At 37.3% G+C, this 21,578-nt stretch overlaps 1 protein-coding gene across 2 annotated transcripts in view; it reads right to left on the bottom strand.

Annotated features, from left to right (window-relative positions):
• Positions 1-10,376, bottom strand: part of LOC145767310 (cadherin-23-like) — a 58,436-nt gene extending 48,060 nt beyond the window's left edge. For both annotated transcript variants that reach the window (XM_082579107.1, XM_082579108.1), the window contains exons 1-7: positions 10,310-10,376; positions 9,643-9,720; positions 8,918-9,025; positions 3,602-3,739; positions 1,301-1,504; positions 640-764; positions 174-300 (exon numbers count right to left, since the gene is read on the bottom strand). In XM_082579107.1, coding sequence (XP_082435233.1) covers positions 174-300; positions 640-764; positions 1,301-1,504; positions 3,602-3,604 — 459 coding nt within the window. In that variant the 5' untranslated portion in view covers positions 3,605-3,739; positions 8,918-9,025; positions 9,643-9,720; positions 10,310-10,376. The remainder of the gene's footprint in view (positions 1-173; positions 301-639; positions 765-1,300; positions 1,505-3,601; positions 3,740-8,917; positions 9,026-9,642; positions 9,721-10,309) is intronic.
• Between the last annotated feature and the right edge of the window lie 11,202 nt (positions 10,377-21,578).

Genomic DNA, 21,578 nt, shown 5'->3' on the forward strand with positions numbered 1-21,578 from the left:
ATAAAAAGTACCACGAATGGGTTGTAGAAATAAACTGATGAGCGCTTACGTTGCTCCCATGACTACCCAAACAGCAAAAATCCGCCATTTTTACATTGATTCAACGTCTGGAGACGTTGAATCAATGTAAAAAGTGATGGATTTTTCTGTCTGGGCAGGGAACCATGACCTACCTCATCTACATCCTGAACATATATGCTGAGGTCGGGGACCGATATGAGGTTGGCTGTGTTCTCTTCCATTGTGGCACTGAACCTTGATTGTTCGGTCTTAGAAGAAGCGTCGTTTGGATCCAAGAAACTGAAAGGACAACCACGATTATGCAACAATAACGCAAAGCATGTGTAGCTCATTATAATAGTGATGCTTCAGCAGAAGATTACTTTTATTGCCGCTCAAACATACGAAAAAGTAAAGCTGGACGGTATAAAAATTTACTTACTCAACAAAAAGCAACAACAAACAACATAATACCACCACAGTCCATTGACTTGGTAGTACTGTAGCTATATTGTTAAGAAATTACTCATTATGGTGTTATCATCCTTTATATAAACGGCTTAAGGTTTGGTTTGCATCACGCCAATGTATGTACAACTTTAGATATAGCTTTAGATGTATGTACAACGTCATACTTACTAAAACGCAGGAGCATTATCATTAATGTCAAGCACAGTAACAGTGACGGTGGTGGTTGATTCACAAGGGGCGTAGCAATCGGTGCCATTGTTGAATGGACTGTCTGATGGGATGACTTCTTTTGCCTTAGAAAATGAAGGAATATGCCAAATTTTAGTTCAATTCTGACTTTCTCTTTTTGACATTGATGCAAGGCCTGCAAAACTTGGTGATTTGTAATCAATTCTTGTCACAAAATATGTTCTTTTTACATTGTTTAACCTCTGCAAATGTTTAATCAATGTAATATATCAAATGTTGCAAACCTACGACTAGCCTTCTAACCTGTCTAATCAACGCGTACTGTTATAAGATTATTTATAACTTTTCGGCAATTATTGATATTCTAGTGGATGATACATTTCTCCAAGTTGTGTATACCTCACCTAAACAAGCAATTTGCTAACGGCTTAATGTTTACGGCTAACGGTTTGGATCTGAGGAGGTATGCAGGAAGATTGTAGGCCTTGTCTCTTCTCTCAACCTCTCTTGCAAAACAAACTAATTGGCAGATCTTGCAATACAAACTAACTATCACGTTAAAAGCATCTCACTCAAAATCGCACTCACTACAAAACAACTCAAACTAATAACAAATATGATTTAAACGAAAACCACTCACAGTGACGTCAAATGCAAAGTTTCCTTGGTTGTTCAAGATGGCGTTGTCCTCTCTATCGATGTCACCAATGACCGATATAACGCCCGTGGCAGGATCAACAGCAAACCACTTCTCTGCGGTACCGTCCGATACAATGGAATAGCTCATATTCCAGTTAAGGGAATAATCCTGATCCTGGGCAGACACGGTAACCAGTTCGGTTCCCTGGAAGAGCGCAACAAAAGTTAAAATGTGAATGGCAGCAATAATATACGCCACATGCAGGGGGTGACTAGGGATGGGCAAAATAGAATACCGAATATAGAATAACCGGTTGTAGAGTCTAACCGGTTTCAAAATGCATATGAAATCGGATAATTGAAACCGCTTTAACGATCCACTTCGTAATAGTCCGTTTGATCGCAACGAATTCGCTGCAGCGAAAGTAGAATTGTTTATCGATTCAGTGCGATGCGGCGTCGGAAAACGCACGAGTTTCATTGTTCGCATTAAAGAGATCTTTCTTGTCAAGCGCTTTGTAGTCCTCACAGTCTTGCGGAAGTGTAGTACGAAACAGCTTAATCCGCTTTTTAGGATTTTTCTCTACTTCGGTACCACAAACCTAAGTTGTTTCTGGTACAATACAACAGTTGACTTGCCTTCGCCAACATCGTGGGCTCCCACTCTCGTATGCAGGGCAACGTCGACCACAGACCACAGGGTGTGCGAATTAGCGACCCTGCTGAAATACGTACGGGGGCTTTGTCTTAGCTTTTACTGTACTGCCGCAGAGCAAGGGGGGGGGGGGCAATTTTTTTTAGGGGGGGCCGAAAAAATTTAAATGGACAAAATCATTATAATTGTAGCTGTTGCTCGAGAATGTTGGGATTTTGCCAGGGGGGCAACAATTTTTAGGTGGGGGGGCGAGGCCCCCCGGCTGGCTACGGGCCTGTAATACCGTACATGCCAGTACATTGACATGGACGACTTGTTGAGCTGTGGGATTGAAGATGCTGCTTGCAGTAGTGAAGATGAATCAGCAAATTTGGCTTCCCCTGCTTCAGAAATAGATACATATCTCACGTTGTTGAAAGCATTCACTACATCTCTTCAAAACGCCCTTGTTTGATGGAAAGCAAAACAAAAACCAATTTTCTTGTTTCTGTCAGTTAGTTTCAAAATATTTTTGTGTACCTGCTACATCTGCTTCTTCAGAGAGATGTTTTTCAAGTGCAGGTTTAACTGCCACCAAGTTGAGATCTCGTTTGACTGGTGAAAGTTACACTGCGATAAGCAATTTTTGTGATGTTCATTGTTTTTGTAAAGTCATAAAAATCATTAAAATGTGTCGATGGTAAAAACTGTCAATTATTCTAGAATACATATCTGTATTCTATATTCGGTTTCAGTATTCTAGAATATTCTAGAATAGCTAATTATTCTATTTTGCCCATCCCTAGGGGTGACTGCATTGATTTCTTTGTAGCAAAATCGTTGATTATGAAAAATAGTTGCACGGACAAATATATTTTGTGAATATTCAACTGTACTTGTGGCATGTACAAGATGTACCTCAGTTTAAGTGCATCTAAAACAAATAAAAATCGAAGTAATTGCATTGCTTTTGGATATCTATTTTTCCCACACATAAGTATTTGTAAATCAAAATTTCTTTACAGAACACGACAGCAAAGATTCCTGAACCATATTGAAACACCAGCACTTGCTAATAGTATGATTGCGCGTTTTTTTAAATTACTTTCTCTCATTTTTCACTGCTTTCCCATGACAACAAAAAGTTTTTTTTTATCATTACGAGTCAGAAAAAGTAAAAAAATCTCTTACAAAATTTCTGTCAGACATTAGCAGTAGCGATATCCAAAATGTGGCAAATCAGGCCGCACCCACAGGCGGCCATGGTACCCCTTTGAATAAATCTTCTTGAACCGCGATTTGTTCAAGAAGATTTATTCAAAGAAATTATTAACGTTTAAACGAATGAAAAGAGTAAAAAGTTTGCAATAATAAAAAAGACGCAAATCTGGTGCAATCGGCTACAAGGAAAAGAATCATCAAACGAAATCAGAAATAGACTGAATTTTTAAATAAAACACTAATGCACTGCTAACGAAAAAAGAGCTTAGAACATATTTTTTAATAAGTTATTTTCGAAGAAAAAAACTACAAAAATATGCTACGTCATTTTGTGTCCTTTCACACTACTTATGATTGCTTATGGCCCTCGGCAATAATAGTTAAGATTGTTGATAATACGATCTCCCCAGTAGGCAGGTGGGGCATACATAGGGCTGTCTCACTCACCATGCTGCTGTTTTCTTTCAGTTGTACAAAGTATGGGAGAAAAAGCGGGGGGCGGTTTGGGCCGTCCTTTATGTTGATCAACACGGTCGTAGTGGCCGACAGGGGTTCTTGGGAACTTTGACACCCACTGCCGTCGTCCTGAACATACACACAGCTTCAGTTGAAAGCTAACTTAGGTACAAAGTATAAATGGCTGTGGGAATTATTGTTCTCGGACAGAGAAAAACCTCTTTGGAGGCCTAATCCTGTCAGTTTCATACACTTGTAGCAGCTTTATATCACTGACGTAGCCCGATTGCCGAGGTTGACAGAGTGAAGTTACCGCTTGTTACTGAAGTGTTGTTTCTAAATTATCCCATCCACTAAGTACAGCAGAGTGGAGAGCAGTCATTGACGTGCGTTGCTCAAGCGCACTAAAGCATTATAATAACCAATCGTTAAACAAAACATACAGGTCAATACTGATGCCAAAGCATAAAAACAACAAGTAAATAATACCATAGAATACATCCATCTATCTGTCTTTAGGATCTAACATCTCTTGTTCCCCTATAAGTATTAATGAACAAGAAATCAAAAATAGCGCTATTAGTACAGCAACAACTAAATATAATCATCATACAACATTATATTGCGGTACACGACGTATTTTTCTGTTTTCTTGCCGTTTCCCAATCTCAAACCTCCTTATTACTCCTGGACAAGCTAGAAACGATAATTGAGTGACCTAAAGGTAGAGTGGCCCAAGTCGAAAATCTTCATTTTGAGTAAATCGACTTCAAAGTTGGGCACTTTTTTTACTATGAAGGTGAAGTTGAATCTATCCAGTGAAGTACAGGGAATAATTCATATGACTACAAAAAATTTTTCGGAAAATTGTGTGGTCATATGACGTCACGTTTTTTTTTATTAGCTTTTTTTATACTTGGGTCACTCTACTGTTTGCTTTCTTTAGCGAAAAAAGTGACCCAAGTTTACTTGGTTTTGCAAAAATTCATAATTTCCCAACAGTAAACTGGCCCATCTAAAAAAATTTGAATAAAAAAAAAATAATAAATGCATGTTTTAATGAAATTTTATCCAGTGGATAATTGCAACGCATATTTCTGGATTGGGGCAGGATAAATTTGACTTACGCTTAAATTATAATGAATCGTTTGGCAAGCAACTGGTACCAAAAATTTCCGTAAAAACGTTTTTACTTCAAAGTTCAGTATGCTGATCTAACTCATGACATCATCAAAACTTAATGATAAGCAACGATAAATAAAACGGTACACGACATTTGGGCGAAACCCTCTTGGGCGACGGTAGCGAAAGTTTAGCCGTTTAAAACGGTAGTGACCTATATAATTTATCTAGTTGCTTTGCGGCGTCACGGTTTATCGTGAAGCTTAAGAGAAACCCATAAGAAAAGAGCTAAACGAAGACTTCCCAAGAGGAATGGCCAAAAAGTGGTTGACGTCAGTTCTGAGCGCTCCTTTCCCGTTATCGAAACTTGTCAGTCGCAATACCGATGCTGATGGTGCATTCTGTTGAAACATTTTTCGATATAAGCGACAGGCAGCAGAATCATCTGGCAACCACTGCGAAGTTCTGATTCCGTGTGACTTCAAGTCTTAAAATGTAATGACTGTCAGTCACAATATGTTCTGTAAACTGCTGATGCGCCTACGCAGCGTCTAGAGCAGCAAGTTAACTTTTTGCCTTGTCAGCACCACCTTAAAATTACCAACCAGTTCTCGCACCCCTCCTAGGATTGGCTGAAAAGTAATACGTAGTCACCTACAGTTCGAAATTTTTGTTGAAACCTGGTAAAACAACTTTGTTTCTTACGTCATATTATAACAAACCTTGATAATTCAGCATCCCCGCACAGGTCTCGCACCCCTTAGTGGTGCGTGCACCCCTAGTTAAGAGCATTCGGATTAAAAAATATCAGTTGACGTTCAGTAGCTGAGGACACAGCTTGTATTAACCACACGCAAATCAGTAGCTTTTACTGCAGTAAATGATTTTATTTTAAGTGCCCACGTTCATTATAGTTTAAGACTTGAAGTCACACGGAATCGGAACTTTGCAATGGTTGCCGGATGATTCTTCTGCATGTCGCTTATATCGAAAAATGTTTCAACAGAATGCACCATTAGCATCGGTAAAGTTTTCAATGCAAGTGTAAATGACAATATTTAAAACCCGGTAGCATGGAGTGAAAATGGAAAGCAATATTCCAGCGGTTCAAGGATAAACCCTATAAAAACTGTCCTTGCCCTGTAACCATACAATAATCACATTAAATTTCAGTATGGGCTGTTGGTATCAGCTATTGTATAATGCGAATAAAGAACCAACAGAGAGATGACAATTAAGTTTTATTTTGTTGATGTTGTGGAATTTATACACTCATAACATTTTATGTTATGCATGTTGACTGGTAATGATATTTTGTCTTATTGCTTTATGTATGTATGCTACAACATGCACTGCCTTAGCTTGTTGAAATTTCAACACGAATCCTGCGCTAAATTGGAAAACTTTCACTATAGATAAGTCTCTAGTTACATTCCCGAATCACCTTCCAATTGCTTGTTCCAGATTATCATTGTGTGAAAGCTTTCTTAGCACACCACCTCACAATCCCAAAAATCTGGAGAAAAGCTTTAGTAGTTGCGATCCCTAAGCCTCACAAGTCACTAGAGGACCCAAGGAATTATCGTCCGATATCCCTACTCTGTGTTCCTTTCAAAAAGTCTGGCTGATCAATGCCCGCGTCAACTCAATCATCAACCCGCTCCTTCCAAAAGAGCAAGCTGGATTTCGGCATAATCATATGGTTCATATGATTATGGAACTTGTCAGGAATCGAAGCTTCACCCTCACCACCGGCAACTCACGGAGAAGCAGACTGAGACGTCTGAAAAACGGCGTCCCACAGGGATCGGTCCTGGCTTCAATTCTTTTCAACATCCATACCCAAGACCTGCCAACCACAGTCTCCGCAAAATGCGCTTATGCGGACGACCTGGCAATTCTCTACGTCACAAAGTTGTGGGAAATCTAGAAGACACCTTGAGCCAGGACATGCAAACCCTTTTAGCTTATCTCCAAAACTGGCGACTGAAACTCAGCAAAACCAAAACTGTGGCAGCAGCTTTCCACCTGCACAATCGGGAAGCTTATCGTGAGCTACATGTTCAGAACAACGGAAAATCCCTGTCCTTCTGTCACGAACCAAAATATCTTGGGGTGACACCAGACAGATCGCTCACGTACTGCCACCATTTGGTGTCACTGTGTAAGAAACTGACATTCCCGCGCTGCGCTACTTAAGCGCCTGGCAGGCTCCAGCTGGGAGGCGAGGGCTGATACTTTGCGTATAGCAGCCTTAGCCCTTGTCTACTCTTCAGCAGATCATGCACCTGTCTGGTGCACAGTGCTCATTGCCATAATCAGTGCCCTGCGCACAGTGACCGGATGCCTGCGTCCCACACCATTGGACAATCTCCCCATTGTCGCTGGCATCCAACCTGCTGAGCTTCGTCGTGAAGAAGCCACTCTGTAATCTATATCTCTGTCGAAGGCACTGGAGCCTAACCACCTTCTCCACCACAAGATCTCTGCTCTCCCAAACGAGCACCCCGTCGACTGAAATCAAGACACCCATTCGTGCCAGCCGCTCAACTTCTCATCAACGAAGCTGATGAACAAGACATCTCTGCGGCTACTTGGGCGGACCATAAATGGAACTCTTAAAGGAAGTCGAGTACTACCAGAATCCATTCGTTCATTTCCGACGCCGACACACGCCCCATTGGCCTGACACTACAAAGACAGGCATGGGTGCGCCTCAACCGTCTTCGTACGGGCGTCGGGATTTTTCGCTTAACCATGCACTAATGGGGAATGGCCTCTTCCCCCTGCTGTGAATGTGGTGCCAAGGAACAGACCGCAGACCACATCATCAATGACTGTATCATCTTCAATAGTACGTGGTCTTTAATAACACTGAGCAGTTGAGATCTTTCCCTTTCCGCCATATACAGTACAACTATGCTTAGGTTCTAATCAGTAGACACTGTCTAGTGTCTACAGTATGCCTGTAGGCTGCACGTGTAGGTCTTCGTGTCGGCTGCATAGCCGAGTGGTAAGAACACTGGGACGGCAATCGAGAGGGCGCCGGTTCGACACCGCTCAAGAGCATGCAGCTGTGTCTGTGGCAGGACACTTAAAAGGCATGCCTGAAGGTGGATACGAAGATTGGCTTCCTAGCCTTCCCGTCCACTTAATCTAAATCTTCAACCACCGGGTGAAAGCCTGGATACGACAAACAAAACAGTATGCCTGTAATATAACAGTATAATCTTGGTGCGCAATGACCCTTAGTATTCCTAGCGTTTGTTCTTTGCAGTTGCACGTGGAATTTCAGCGTCGCGAACACACTTGTTCGTTCGTATGCATTATGACACAACAATGCAGAGACAAATACCCATTGACTTATTGTGGAACAGTACTGCAATGCTGGGTTTCCGACAAGTGTCATTATTACCATGCCAACTCAATTTACTAAGTTGTGGAAGAGTATACTGTTATTACAGATGTTCAGCTGTTATTGCTTTTGTAATTTTCTTCACGTATTGCAAACCAAGTAAACGTGGTCCACTATACTATTGGTTAATTTTGATAACAAATACAGACCAAGTAGACTTGGGCCGCTGTTGGATTTGTAATTTTTTTCAGTGATGAACCAACTTTACTTGGTCATATTTTTTTCTAACGATAGAACTTCCCAATTTTCCCAAAAAAATTTCGCATCTTTTGTTGTTCCTATGGAAGCAAAAACTCATTTTCGGTCCAAGTTGACTTGGGCCACTCTACCTTTAGGTCACTCAATTGTCCTGATGAACACCCAAACGTTTCAGTATTCAACTACTTATGTATCCTTGCAACAATAAGGTGGTAGTGAGCAGAAGGCTGCACATAGCTCGAAGCTGCAGTTGTGCAATGCAATTTTCAAGTTTGCAATTATCTACTTGCAATTTTCAAGTTTTGTACCACCAATCAACTCTTCAAATAATATAGTTCATAATTTTTAGCAATACATTTTCAAGTAGCCATGGTGAGGTTTGCACTGACAACCCAGATAGCAAATCGGTCGCTTTTTACATTGATTCAACGTCTTTAGACGACTTGCTGTCTGGGATATTAGTTCAAGGTTTTTAGTATTACGCATTTTACAGTGCAAACATGCAAAACCAAAGACTATTTACAAAAAATAACATATTTCTAAAAATTTATATACGAATTATAGAAAATCACCTGAGCCACGATTTCCACGGCCAGAACAGGCGATGCTTCATAATTGAGTTGGGCATTGGGTTTAAGCGTAAGAACGTTGCCCACCAAATATACAGGTAATGATGGGTCCTGCGAAGGGAAATAAAACAACTTTACGACGGCAAATAGTTGCAAAAATTTAAAAACTAAAACTGCAAACAAGACGGCGATGGAGATGTTTCTTAGGTGCTGCATAACACTTGGTCTTTTCAAATTCAAAAGTGTCGCTTGTAATTGCTAATAAACCATATTATTTTCACAATGTTTTAATTATTATTATCAATACCATCACTACATCATCATCAGGCAATGGGCAGTTAAAATTCATCCGATTGAAACAAATTTGCAAAATTGATACGTGATCTAATATTTTTGTTCATATTTTATTTTAGCTGATTAGTTTGTGAGCAGCCAGTGCGTCAGTCATTTTGTAAATGGATTCAACTTATCATCTGTACTCATCTGCTGGCTAGGTAGCGCGTAATCTGTTGCAGCGTGTGGTTCAATATGACCCAGCCAATGAAGAAACGATAAAGCGATGAGCAGTGATGATAATGAAAACAAACAATGATTATAAAGCTCGTGATTTAATAATAATATTAGAAATTTTGGCTAAAAATTGTATGTTTAGTTGGACTATTAAAATAATGTAATGACACCTAGTGCTACTAATCAAGTAACCAAGTGCAAATTAACAAGACACCTACTTTGAAAGTAAGACTGGGCGTTTGACCGTCAGCATCAGTGACGTCAATTGTCACCAGCTCGTTGGTTGACCAAGGGTACTGAAAAGAAAATATGTCATAAACAGAAGAATCGCAAATGATTAAGCTATTTCTATAATTATTATTATTTATTTATATCAGACAAGAATGTCCATATTCAAATCACACAAAAAAGAAAAATAGAGTTTGACAATGATTCACATCTTCCAACAAAAGAAAAGGCACATTTTTGTTGTGATGCATCAAATGTAACAATGTTACACAAGACTTGATGTTCACGTACGCTATAAAGTTTGGGCAAATTGTGAATGATTCTAAATGCATTATTGAATGCAACACGCAAGTGATTAATCTCACGTTGAAGATAATTTTCCCACAGATGACATGCATAGCCATACATTGAGGCTCATACATTGTTCACAAACAATATAAAACCAGGACTGTGGAGTCGGGCGAAAAATACACGACTCCGACTCCTCGGTTTATAACTGGTCGACTCCGACTCTGGACACGCCAAAATCCCTATGAGTCCACGATCCTACTGCCCTGATAAAAACTCTGTTTAGGAACAAGCGCAACTTCAGAGAGTAGGCTAAGCAGTAAAGTCATGAGCTATTTTGAAAATCCCAAGTTCTATTAAACAAGTCACCTGATAGACTTCGGCAGTGTAAGGAAGATTGTTAAAAATTGGAGAATTGTCATTTGCATTTGCAAGCAGAATAACATTCTTGCTCTGTGAACAAAATACAACAAGTGAAAAGTTTCGGTCAATAATCAGCAACTACAGTTTCTACCCTCGTAGGCCCAACTCCAGATGACTGGCTAGCTACACGATGACTGGCTGGCTAGCTCTTACAGTTACAATGGTCGGACCCCAATAAATTCCACTACTATCGGTCAGTATTATCTCTTTGCGTTGGTGAGAAAATAGTCATGATTTGAAAATTTCCGTAATTTTTTTTTATACAAATTAAAAAATCACTAACTATAGCCAGAAATTTTCATCTATGCAAAACAATTGCATTCATCACTATAGTCTGTTCCAAATGCTAGTATTTGCACAATCATCTTATCTCTCCAGTTGAATATAACAAGAAGGTTTTTCAAAGCTCAAAGCTGCAGTTCTTTTCGTCTGACTCTATACAGGAGCTTGACCCCAGAATTTGTTTTTCAAATAGCTCTAACAAAGAGGATGCCGAAACTAAACAAACAATATTTAAGAAAAATGTGAACACTATAATATAAACGACGACCTTTTAGAGTACATGCATAAAAGTGAGACAAAGTCCAATTTGAAATTCTTCTGTTGTATTTTTCCAGTTAGAAATTCATATGTTGCATATCGCGCGATTTCGGGTATTGAACCCTCTTCAGTACAACTATTATCAACAGCATAGTACAGTAAAATTTACAGCAGTTCACTTTAAAAAATATTTATTAATATTTAAACAATATTTAGGTTTGAAAAGCAGCAGAATACAAACCGTGATTTTGTCGGGGACCGGTTCGGCACTATCAGTGACTAGGACTGTCACTACAAACCCAGACGATTCCTAAACAGACACATTTATAAAAAATAATTAAAATGCTTTAGTTTACCTCGTGGTAAACTTATGTAAGTAAGTAAACTCGTGGTAAACTTCAATTCAAATTATCTCTCCTGGTGGTGGAATTGTAATCAAAGTTAATCATGACACAGACACCATTTGTGATGGAGAGGGCAGTTCAACGGTTAAGATCACAGTCGAAAGATAACCGATTTGGTTTTGACTAGATAACGAGACTTAATATAAAGTAAATGTGCTGAAGCAGACGCTTTTAGCAAGATGCTTACAAAAACCAATAATAACCGACTCCAAATGAAATACAGTCCAAATGCTAAAAAGTCTTCTTGGTTAGTTTACGTTTGAAAACACCATATATGATACTATAGTTTCTACAAAACATCGTTTTATGATGCTTTCCCACCAATACAAAAAAACGTTAGTCGCAGTTCAATACCAGATGTCATACAGCATAACATACAATAAAGTTTTGTTGGGATGTATAATTAAAAGTCCCCTTGACTCCTATGTTGCAAGGAGATATTTACCCTAGAGTCGCGATCAAAAGGCTGAATAATCTTCAGTTCTCCATTGGTTTCGTCAACACTGACGTAGATTGAAAACTCCGGGTTGTCGGTAATAAAATAATTATAAGGCTCCTGCCCTCCAGTAGCTTTCAGGGTGAAAATGACGGTTCCAACTGGTGTATCTTCACATACGCTCAGTTGGTCTGGCTCGTCCGTTAGTGAAAGAGCTGCTTGGACTAGAAAAAGATTTTCAAAATAATAATAAATATACCTTGAACTGATATGAAACAATTTATTGGACAACACAATTAAAGTTTAAAGTTTTTAAAAAAGCAATCAAATTAACTGAAACATTGAAACTACAACAGACCCATGTTCGTATTCGCAGAGAAGCCACATCTTGTTTTATTGGCAGTAGTTTAGTTATTGCAGACAGCGTCGCAAAAACTTTTATTTCAGATAAACTTGATTCGATCACGATCGGTTTCAAGGTAAAGAACTACGTTGAACTGGTTGGGAAAAACAACACCTACAACGCGGAACCTGATAGCGCACTTAAACCATTATCATGGCAGGCAGTAGCGTTGACAGGAGTCCAGGGGGTACTTTTAGACCTAGGATAGTTTTAGGGGCCTGTAATCATTTCAAGGGACCGGGAACTTGACGAAAATGCCTCGTGTTTGTTGGATATAGTCTGTGTTTCTTGAAGTGTATTTAATTTGGGACCAGAGGATCTTATTGGTACCTAGCTAAATTATTCTCTCAACGGCCCTGTTGGTGACAACAATTGCTCTTGCAGTTATACGACTAACAAGAAATCGGATGGGTGTAAAAATGCAGATTACCGCCAGCCACCCAAAACACCAGAAAGTATACAACGTCATGCGAAAAGAGGAAAAAAGCACAAGAACAAATTGTAGTGGGCTGTTTCAACTCAACCAGCCAATCCCAAAAAGGCAAAATCGGTCAATTCTACATGATTTAAATGTAGCTCGTTTTACATTGTTTCACCATAGTCAGGCTTTAAAACGATGTAAGTTAAAAGGGCAGCTTCTGCTAGTTATAAATGCCTGAAAAGCTTAGAATCATGTCCAGTAAATCATATCAAAATGTCTCACACTCAAATAAACATTTTGAAACATCTACAACTTTAGTATAATAGGTTAAGTTTATGAAATATTTATACGACAAAATTACTAATTATTAGAGAATGCAAATACTGTGAACACATCAAAATCTAAAACATTATGCCCCAGACAACAAAATCTGTCATTATTACATTGATTGAACGTCTGCAGACGTCAATGTAAAAATGACAGATTTTGCTGTCTGGGTAGTCTCCATCCGCCCTAGCCTATTGAGGATAAAATCGCAAAATGATGATGATGTTTAAATCTTCCAACAACAAATGGCTACTTGTAAATATCTTACCTGATGTTAGACATGAGCATAATAAAAGAACGACAAACGTAGATAAATAAAACTTCATGTTTTAAAGAAATGTTTCAACAAAGTGCATGATAAGCTACACAGCAATCTAAAAAAAGATGTAAAATGGTGTTGAAATGTGGACATAAAAAATTGATCTACACTGATATACGCTTGCATATTATTATCCTAGTGGTCATGAAGACTTGGTCCCACAGAAGAGATAGTTTTGTGTAAGCTGTTTATAAATCTCAGTATTACAAAAGGCTAGCTTATAGATTGGATTAGGTTTTGTAATGTTCATGCTTAACAGATGTACAAAAAAACACTCTGTAAGAACCAACAAAAACACATATAAATAAAAGGTATCAGCAAAAGAAAAGAAATATCCTTTGACAGGTATCAAACTGACTACAATGCTTGATATGCACAGTAATGGATCCAGGGGGGATTGCCTCCTTCTAAAACACAGAAAAAATAACTTTATCCATGGTGTATTTGCAAGGACCTACACTGTAGACCTAATGTAGACCTACACCTCAATGTGTTTGTTGAAATTACCCTCACTGAGGATACCTGGTGGATCCACCTCTGTATGACTGACTCGGTACAGGACCATAGATTCTAGTTTGATTAAGCGTAGCTGAAGTTGACTTACTAGCAGATCGAAATTGATTTTTTAGTTATTTAAGATAAAACTGATGTGCGTAAAAAAAATGTTTGTATAAATAAACTTAAAGTGTTCGTTTACAGAATTTTTTTCTGAAAATTTAAAGATCAAGAAATATGTTGAAAAATGCCAACAGCCACAAACAACAACGTTGGTACTTGAAGCTCTTCAGAGAAACTCAAATAGCCCTCAAAGCATAAAATCAAGCCAAAGCCATTGTTAGAAACATCGAAACGTTTGTCTATGTGTTGGATTGCATAACATATAGGTGAAGCTGGATAATTGCTGGCAATTCTCATTTAAATATCTTCAGGTATATTTTGTATCTTCCCTACTTAAATGTTTTAATGAGAAAAACACATAAACCATAGAATATAATCTTTGCGATGTTGACAATAAACTCTTGGTTGGCATAAAATTTTTGCACAGGTTTATACAATACCCTACATATTAATATCGCCGAACAACAAAAAGAGTGCTCAAAGCCAAGCAGAGCAAATATGGTATTTACTGCTACTCTGATAGCTATATTTGCTGTAAGTGTGAGTATATGGGTGAAAGGCTGAACGTATTTACATTTTACAGATAATTATACTTTCATAACTACCCTTTTTTTGGCTATTGTTAACTACTATCAGCACTGAATGATATTGCACAACAAAATAAACCAATCAATCAATGGAGATTTATACAAGTAGACATAAAGCCACACTTCTATAAATATCTACTGATGGTCTGTGGAGATCTCCACTCAACTGTATTATATATTCATTTGTACATACTCTTTCATAGCTACCAAATATACCCTAACCACAATTTACCAACAATGTGGGATATGAATAATAACACAGGCCAACAAAAAAGATAAAAAAAATTGTGTCTGCAATGTAAGATGTGATTTGGGGTATATTGAGGCTGCTGATTTCAAAAATCACATCAGTTTTTACCCATCACATCAGGTTTTTGAGATTTTTGCATGATAATTTTTCTCATAATATTGGCTTTTTGGCCGAATTTTTTCTTACTGTTACCGTTTTATAAAGACCTAATGAGCCAATAGTGTTTGAAAATTTGTCATAATCATAGAAATGATTTTATTTTGTAATATTTGGAGATGTATGATGATACCATGACCATTGGAGTGACCGACCTATCTTCAGAAGGTACACTAGTCAGAAGGCCCCCTAGCTAGCTGGTCCAATGGCCAAAAAGGTCACCTAGACCATCTGGCTAGTGGACCATCTAACTTTTGCACCTTTTGAGAACTGTCCATAAACCATACAATTTGGGTAGAGAGGTAACTCTTTTAAACCATAAACAGACATAACTCAGCAACAACACTACATTTAACATTATAAAAACAAAGAACAAAAAGCGAACGTTTTCGGCTAGTCATATAGCCCTTTTCAAGCCTATAAGAAAATACATTATTAAAAGAAATGCTAAAGAATCATATAGTATCACAGCAAAAATATGGTCAAAGCTAAACATTTGAGAAACTGCCTCGCTCACACAAAATGATAACTGAAAATTACACAGCACAACGGGTCAAGTATTTCAGAGGTAAAATTAATTGATTGTTCAGACAAGGACTCAGGCAGATTACGCAAGAAAGACAGAAGCACAAGAGATAGTGGCACAAAACAAAGTAAATGCGAGAAACACAAGACGTGATAATTCAATCAAAAAACTGCTAAAAGGTAAGAAGCTCCGCAAGCAAATAATTGCCTGTTGAGCCCTGGGTTTAAAGATTTGATGATCAATGCCTCGTGAATCTTGGTGTCGAATTCGGACAAACACTTACGAACAATTTTGAAAGACTGCAAAGACGGTTTATTGTTAGAGCACGATTGGCAGTTTCTAATATGGTCTTTAATTGCACTGTTTTTATTAAAATTAGCTAAATTCAAATGCTCTCCCACTCTCGTCACCAAATGTCGTGTGGTCATACCAACGTATGACGATCTCGCATCATGCGAGCAAGTGAACTTATACACGACGTTAGAACATAAGCGGAAAGGAGTTTTAGACTTCAACTGAAAATAATAACCAGCTTTAAATGTTTTATAAACGGGAAAAATCTTAACGTTAAACTTCAAGGCAATAAATCTGGACAAACTTGTGGCAAAACGTTTGGATTCCTTGCCAACAAACGGGATTGTTAGAAAGTTTTTGAAATCAGGTTCCTCAACTGGAGACGTAGTGGAAACCGAATTCAAAAATCCTCTAAGAACCTTGTTAAACAACCAAGTCGGATAATGATTAGCACCAAAGTATGAGCGTAATTTATTAATTTCATTGTTGAAACAGTCATTGTTCGAGCAAATGTCGCGAGCTCGCGAGATAAGGCACTTTTGCTCGAACAATGACTGTTTCAACAATGAAATTAATAAATTACGCTCATACTTTGGTGCTAATCATTATCCGACTTGGTTTTTTAACAAGGTTCTTAGAGGATTTTTGAATTCGGTTTCCACTACGTCTCCAGTTGAGGAACCTGATTTCAAAAACTTTCTAACAATCCCGTTTGTTGGCAAGGAATCCAAACGTTTTGCCACAAGTTTGTCCAGATTTATTGCCTTGAAGTTTAACGTTAAGATTTTTCCCGTTTATAAAACATTTAAAGCTGGTTATTATTTTCAGTTGAAGTCTAAAACTCCTTTCCGCTTATGTTCTAACGTCGTGTATAAGTTCACTTGCTCGCATGATGCGAGATCGTCATACGTTGGTATGACCACACGACATTTGGTGACGAGAGTGGGAGAGCATTTGAATTTAGCTAATTTTAATAAAAACAGTGCAATTAAAGACCATATTAGAAACTGCCAATCGTGCTCTAACAATAAACCGTCTTTGCAGTCTTTCAAAATTGTTCGTAAGTGTTTGTCCGAATTCGACACCAAGATTCACGAGGCATTGATCATCAAATCTTTAAACCCAGGGCTCAACAGGCAATTATTTGCTTGCGGAGCTTCTTACCTTTTAGCAGTTTTTTGATTGAATTATCACGTCTTGTGTTTCTCGCATTTACTTTGTTTTGTGCCACTATCTCTTGTGCTTCTGTCTTTCTTGCGTAATCTGCCTGAGTCCTTGTCTGAACAATCAATTAATTTTACCTCTGAAATACTTGACCCGTTGTGCTGTGTAATTTTCAGTTATCATTTTGTGTGAGCGAGGCAGTTTCTCAAATGTTTAGCTTTGACCATATTTTTGCTGTGATACTATATGATTCTTTAGCATTTCTTTTAATAATGTATTTTCTTATAGGCTTGAAAAGGGCTATATGACTAGCCGAAAACGTTCGCTTTTTGTTTTTTGTTTTTATAATGTTAAATGTAGTGTTGTTGCTGAGTTATGTCTGTCCATAAACCACCCCTTACAGGCAGGGTTACATTTATTTTCGCCTGAATGTTTAGTACCACTCCACTTTTTGATATGTAGGCTAACATCGGTTTTATCTTTTTCGTTTTGTTAAGAGTTCACCATAGATAGGCTACTACTGAACGTGGAGATTTAAGCTTATGTGAAACTTGTCTATAACTCATTCTTATTTGAATTTTCATATATTCAGATTTTTTCATATTAGAAATGTGTTAATTTTGTTTGTGGTGTGAATAAGTAGCAGGATGACATCTTCAAGGAGAAAGTGTGAAAATGACCCTGATGCTTTTTGTTACATATGTGGCAGTTATACTGTTCCTAAAGTTATAGTTATATAACCAAAGGCAAACCATAACAAGATTTGTGAAACAAGCATCATATCTTGCATACTTTCAAATTCGCCTGGGTGATCAGGATATATCATGGGCTCCACATACTGCGTGTAAAGCTTGTGTGGAAACCTAAGACGATAGATCAATGGAAGTCCTAATCCACTCACAACATTCACGAAAATCATGCAAGCGAAAGTTTGTCCCAGAGTAACGTTTCCCAAATGTGAATTTTCTTTTTTTCTGTAGTATTGAAGGTATTTCAATCAATCAATCGTTTATTTATCAAAAAACAAAACACAAAAGTGACATAAAACAATAATACATACAATGTTTAGGTTTTGTTATTGATAGGGAGACAACGAAACGACCATACGGTCTACTAGTCAGTTGCCACCCTGGAAAGAATAATTTGAGTTATGAAACTAATCAACAATGTAACCAAATCGGTTACAACCAAAAAAGAAAACACAAACAAGACTAATACTTTGATGAGTAGCTTACAATTAATTGTCAGCTTCATAGAGTTGTGTACGAGATTTTCCAACGAACAGTAATCATGAAAATTAGTGGACATTGGACACCATGACAATAGATATTGTTGAATATAAGAGCTTAGGCCAAATGAAGACCCACTTATGAAGTACCACAACTTTGCAAAGCTGATGCTTTGCTATGTTTTTTGAAATTATAAAAAGATAACTTTTTGAGATTGCTTGGAACCTCTGACCACACCACTGGTCCAAGTACTTGTATGGATTTTTTGCCAAATTCTGTATTAGTGCGATTAATAAAATAATTATTGTTTGATTGATATCTAGTGTTATGGTTGTGGATGAGTGAAGAACTTGTGAACAATGTACAGTAGGCAGAAGGGTACAGGTTCATGCAGACTCTGAACATGTGTTTTTTTATTTCTAGTGTACACATGTCTTCCAGCTTTAAGATATTCATTTAAAAAAATAATGGACTGGTATGGGCTTTATAATCGCTTTTTGTAATTATTCTTATTTTTTTTTTGCATTTTTCTGAGAGGGTCTAGAACTTTGTTGCAAGCTTTACCCCAGCTAGTAATGCAATATTGAAGGTGGGAGTAAATTAAAGTATAATAAACGGTTGTCAATGTGTCTGAATTCACATAATCTCTCAGTTTTAATAGTGCCCAAGAACCCCTTGCAACCTTCCCACAAACTTGTTCTATGTGGTGTTTCCACGTTAACTTATTATCAATATAGACACCAAGGTACTTGATTTTATCTTTTTGCTGAATTCGTTTACTCCCAATCTTAATGTTCATATCTCTTATTTGTTTTTTGTTTGTAATAAGCATGTATGCTGTTTTTGTAAAATTTATTGATAGTCTGTTAAGTTTCATCCAAGTGAGAACCTTTTCAAGTTCTGTGTTCACATTTTGTTGTAAGTCATTCTCACATTGGTCTGCCATCATTAGATTTGTGTCGTCAGCAAACGTGTCTAATGTATTTTTACATATGTGTCTATTCTATTCAATTTTATTTTTCTTTGCTGGCGCAAACATATAGCAAATGACATTACAAGCACACCACTGTAGCATCAACGAAAGAAAAAGATGGCAAAACTAAAAGGTTTAAAGTTTGCATTGAGGATTTGCACAGCCACCAAACCTCCTTCTTAACACGAACAAAATAACAATGTACTCTTGTAAAAAAAGGAGTTGAACGTTTAGTGTTAGCAGATAAACTTTGATAAATTGTGTTCAAGTTACCTTACTTATTATTAGGTTCAAGTTATTAGGTTCAAGTTACCAGACTTCAATAAAATTAAAATTAAAATAAAACAGGTCTTGAAATACCTCAATGTTTTCTAATATTATGTTTGTATCTCTTGTGTAGACTTTAGACTTTATCGTGATGAATTTAGACTTTATCGCAGACCTTGTGGACAAAGAAGGGTTCAAATTCCCTGAAACGCCATAGTCTACCAATATAGATCAGGAGTCGATTTTACCATTTTTTTTCCAAAAACAGCATTCAGATATCATAAAATCCTAATGTGATACAAAAAATTTGATGTGATTTTTGAATTCAGCACCCAAAATATACCCTAGAATGGCATTTACTATGCTGACACAAAAAGTGTGTTGGCTTGTGTAATGAATGGAATAATTCCCCAGCAACAAGTCTTCAACAATCGGAAACTTCACTCTGTCAATCTCGGTAACCGACCCTGCGTCCAAAGTCCCTACAAGTATACGAAACTAGGGTCTGCTACTATTTGGTGAGTCCGATTCGGTGAGTCTGATTCGGTGAGTTCCTAACCTCTAACCCCTAATCCTAACCCCGAATCCTAAAACGGCAATGATAATTAGGCTACGGTACCCGATAATTAAAAAAAAAATTAAAAAAATCCCCCGTTAAGGGATCGGACTCACCGAATCGGACTCACCGAAACGGGCCATTCCGACGAAACTACAAGGAATAACCTATCAATGCTTTACTAGTCCAAGGAAAAAATTCAAACCAAAACCAACCAAAACCTAATCTAGTAACTGTGATAAATGGTATAAAAATGCGCATTGCTCAGAAAGCAACGTGAATTCTTTTTGTATCAATATTTAAGCTTGTTGCCAAACTAAGCAAAGTTATGAAATAGCTCAATCATCATGTTAGTGGGGTTTCATTTGAGATTACCTAATACTACACGTACGAGCGTCGGTCTTTCCTCTCAACCATACACCAATGGGGAATGGCTTCTTTCTCTACTTGTAAATGTGGTGCTGAGGAACAGACTGCAAACCATATCATCAACGATTGCACCGTTTTCAAGCAACCTGATGGAGTGGAAGGTCTGCATGTCTTGGATGATGAAACAAAAGACTGGCTGCTCTCTAGTAGCCTTCCAGCTTAGTCCGGGACTATCATGAATCTGGGGGTGGTAAAAGGATAGACTCTCAGCTCCAGGGGCTCACACGACAACAACCAAACACTTTTTATCACCAAAGTGGCAAAGTACAAAGTACACATATTTTCAAAACTTATTTAATTTTTATTTTTTCAAATTTGCAAATGTATCTGTGACTCATAACGCCATAGGAAAGCTTATTCACTAACTATAGTTTGATAAGATTGCTAGTATTTATGAGATTTCTGCATTTCTTTAAATACACACTTGCACAAATAAGTTCCCAGACTGCAGACTAGTGATACAATTTTTGATCTTTTCCATTCCCAAGTAATTAAGTGCTAAATTAAAAAAAAAATGCAGCACAAATTCTACAGAATAATATCTACCTTCATAAAGCAAAAACAGAAAAAAATTCACTTCAATTCATACTACTTTAGAGCACACAACATATCTATCTAATGTAATCAGAGATGCTATAATTGTATTACAAAAATGTATAATATTATATTATTATTTCTTGAGTGCACTCATATTAGCTTACCATATTAGCCTACTTATCAAACAGCTAACGACTAAAAAGCCCTTCCACAAAATTTATCAAATATGTACAGAGGCAAAACACCTAAAAAGCAAACAATATATTTCTTTAACTTACAGGCTATACAAACAGTTTGTTAGTTTAGCAGTGTTCATTTTGCCATTTAGTAATTCAAAAATAACTCGGAAAGCTTAGCATAAAAATCATAGAAATATAAAAGAATCTACTACTTATAAAACCATATTGGTCCTAATTGATTTTGAATATAAAAAGTGACAGAAGCTATGCTTAAACATACAAAACTTAAAAAAATTCATTTGAAAGAAAATTAGAGTCAACAAACGAATGGATTTCTTGTCTCTCTTTATATACAGTATATACCGCTTTGCTGGCTACATGATATTTTAGTCACCTAACTGACAGTATTTAGCAGACATGTTTGCAGCAGTGGATTCAAACTAAGATTGAAACTTTATGCACAATACGTCTCAAAAGTTTATGTGTGTAAGAAACAATGCAGAAAATACAACTTTTCAGAAAAAAAACTCTACTAGTTTTAATTTAATAAGTTTGATCAAATACAAAATGTGTGTTATAACCAATAAAACCATTATTAGG

The sequence above is a fragment of the Aplidium turbinatum genome, chromosome 3 (assembly GCF_918807975.1).
Source record: "Aplidium turbinatum chromosome 3, kaAplTurb1.1, whole genome shotgun sequence".
Classification (NCBI taxonomy): domain Eukaryota; kingdom Metazoa; phylum Chordata; class Ascidiacea; order Aplousobranchia; family Polyclinidae; genus Aplidium; species Aplidium turbinatum.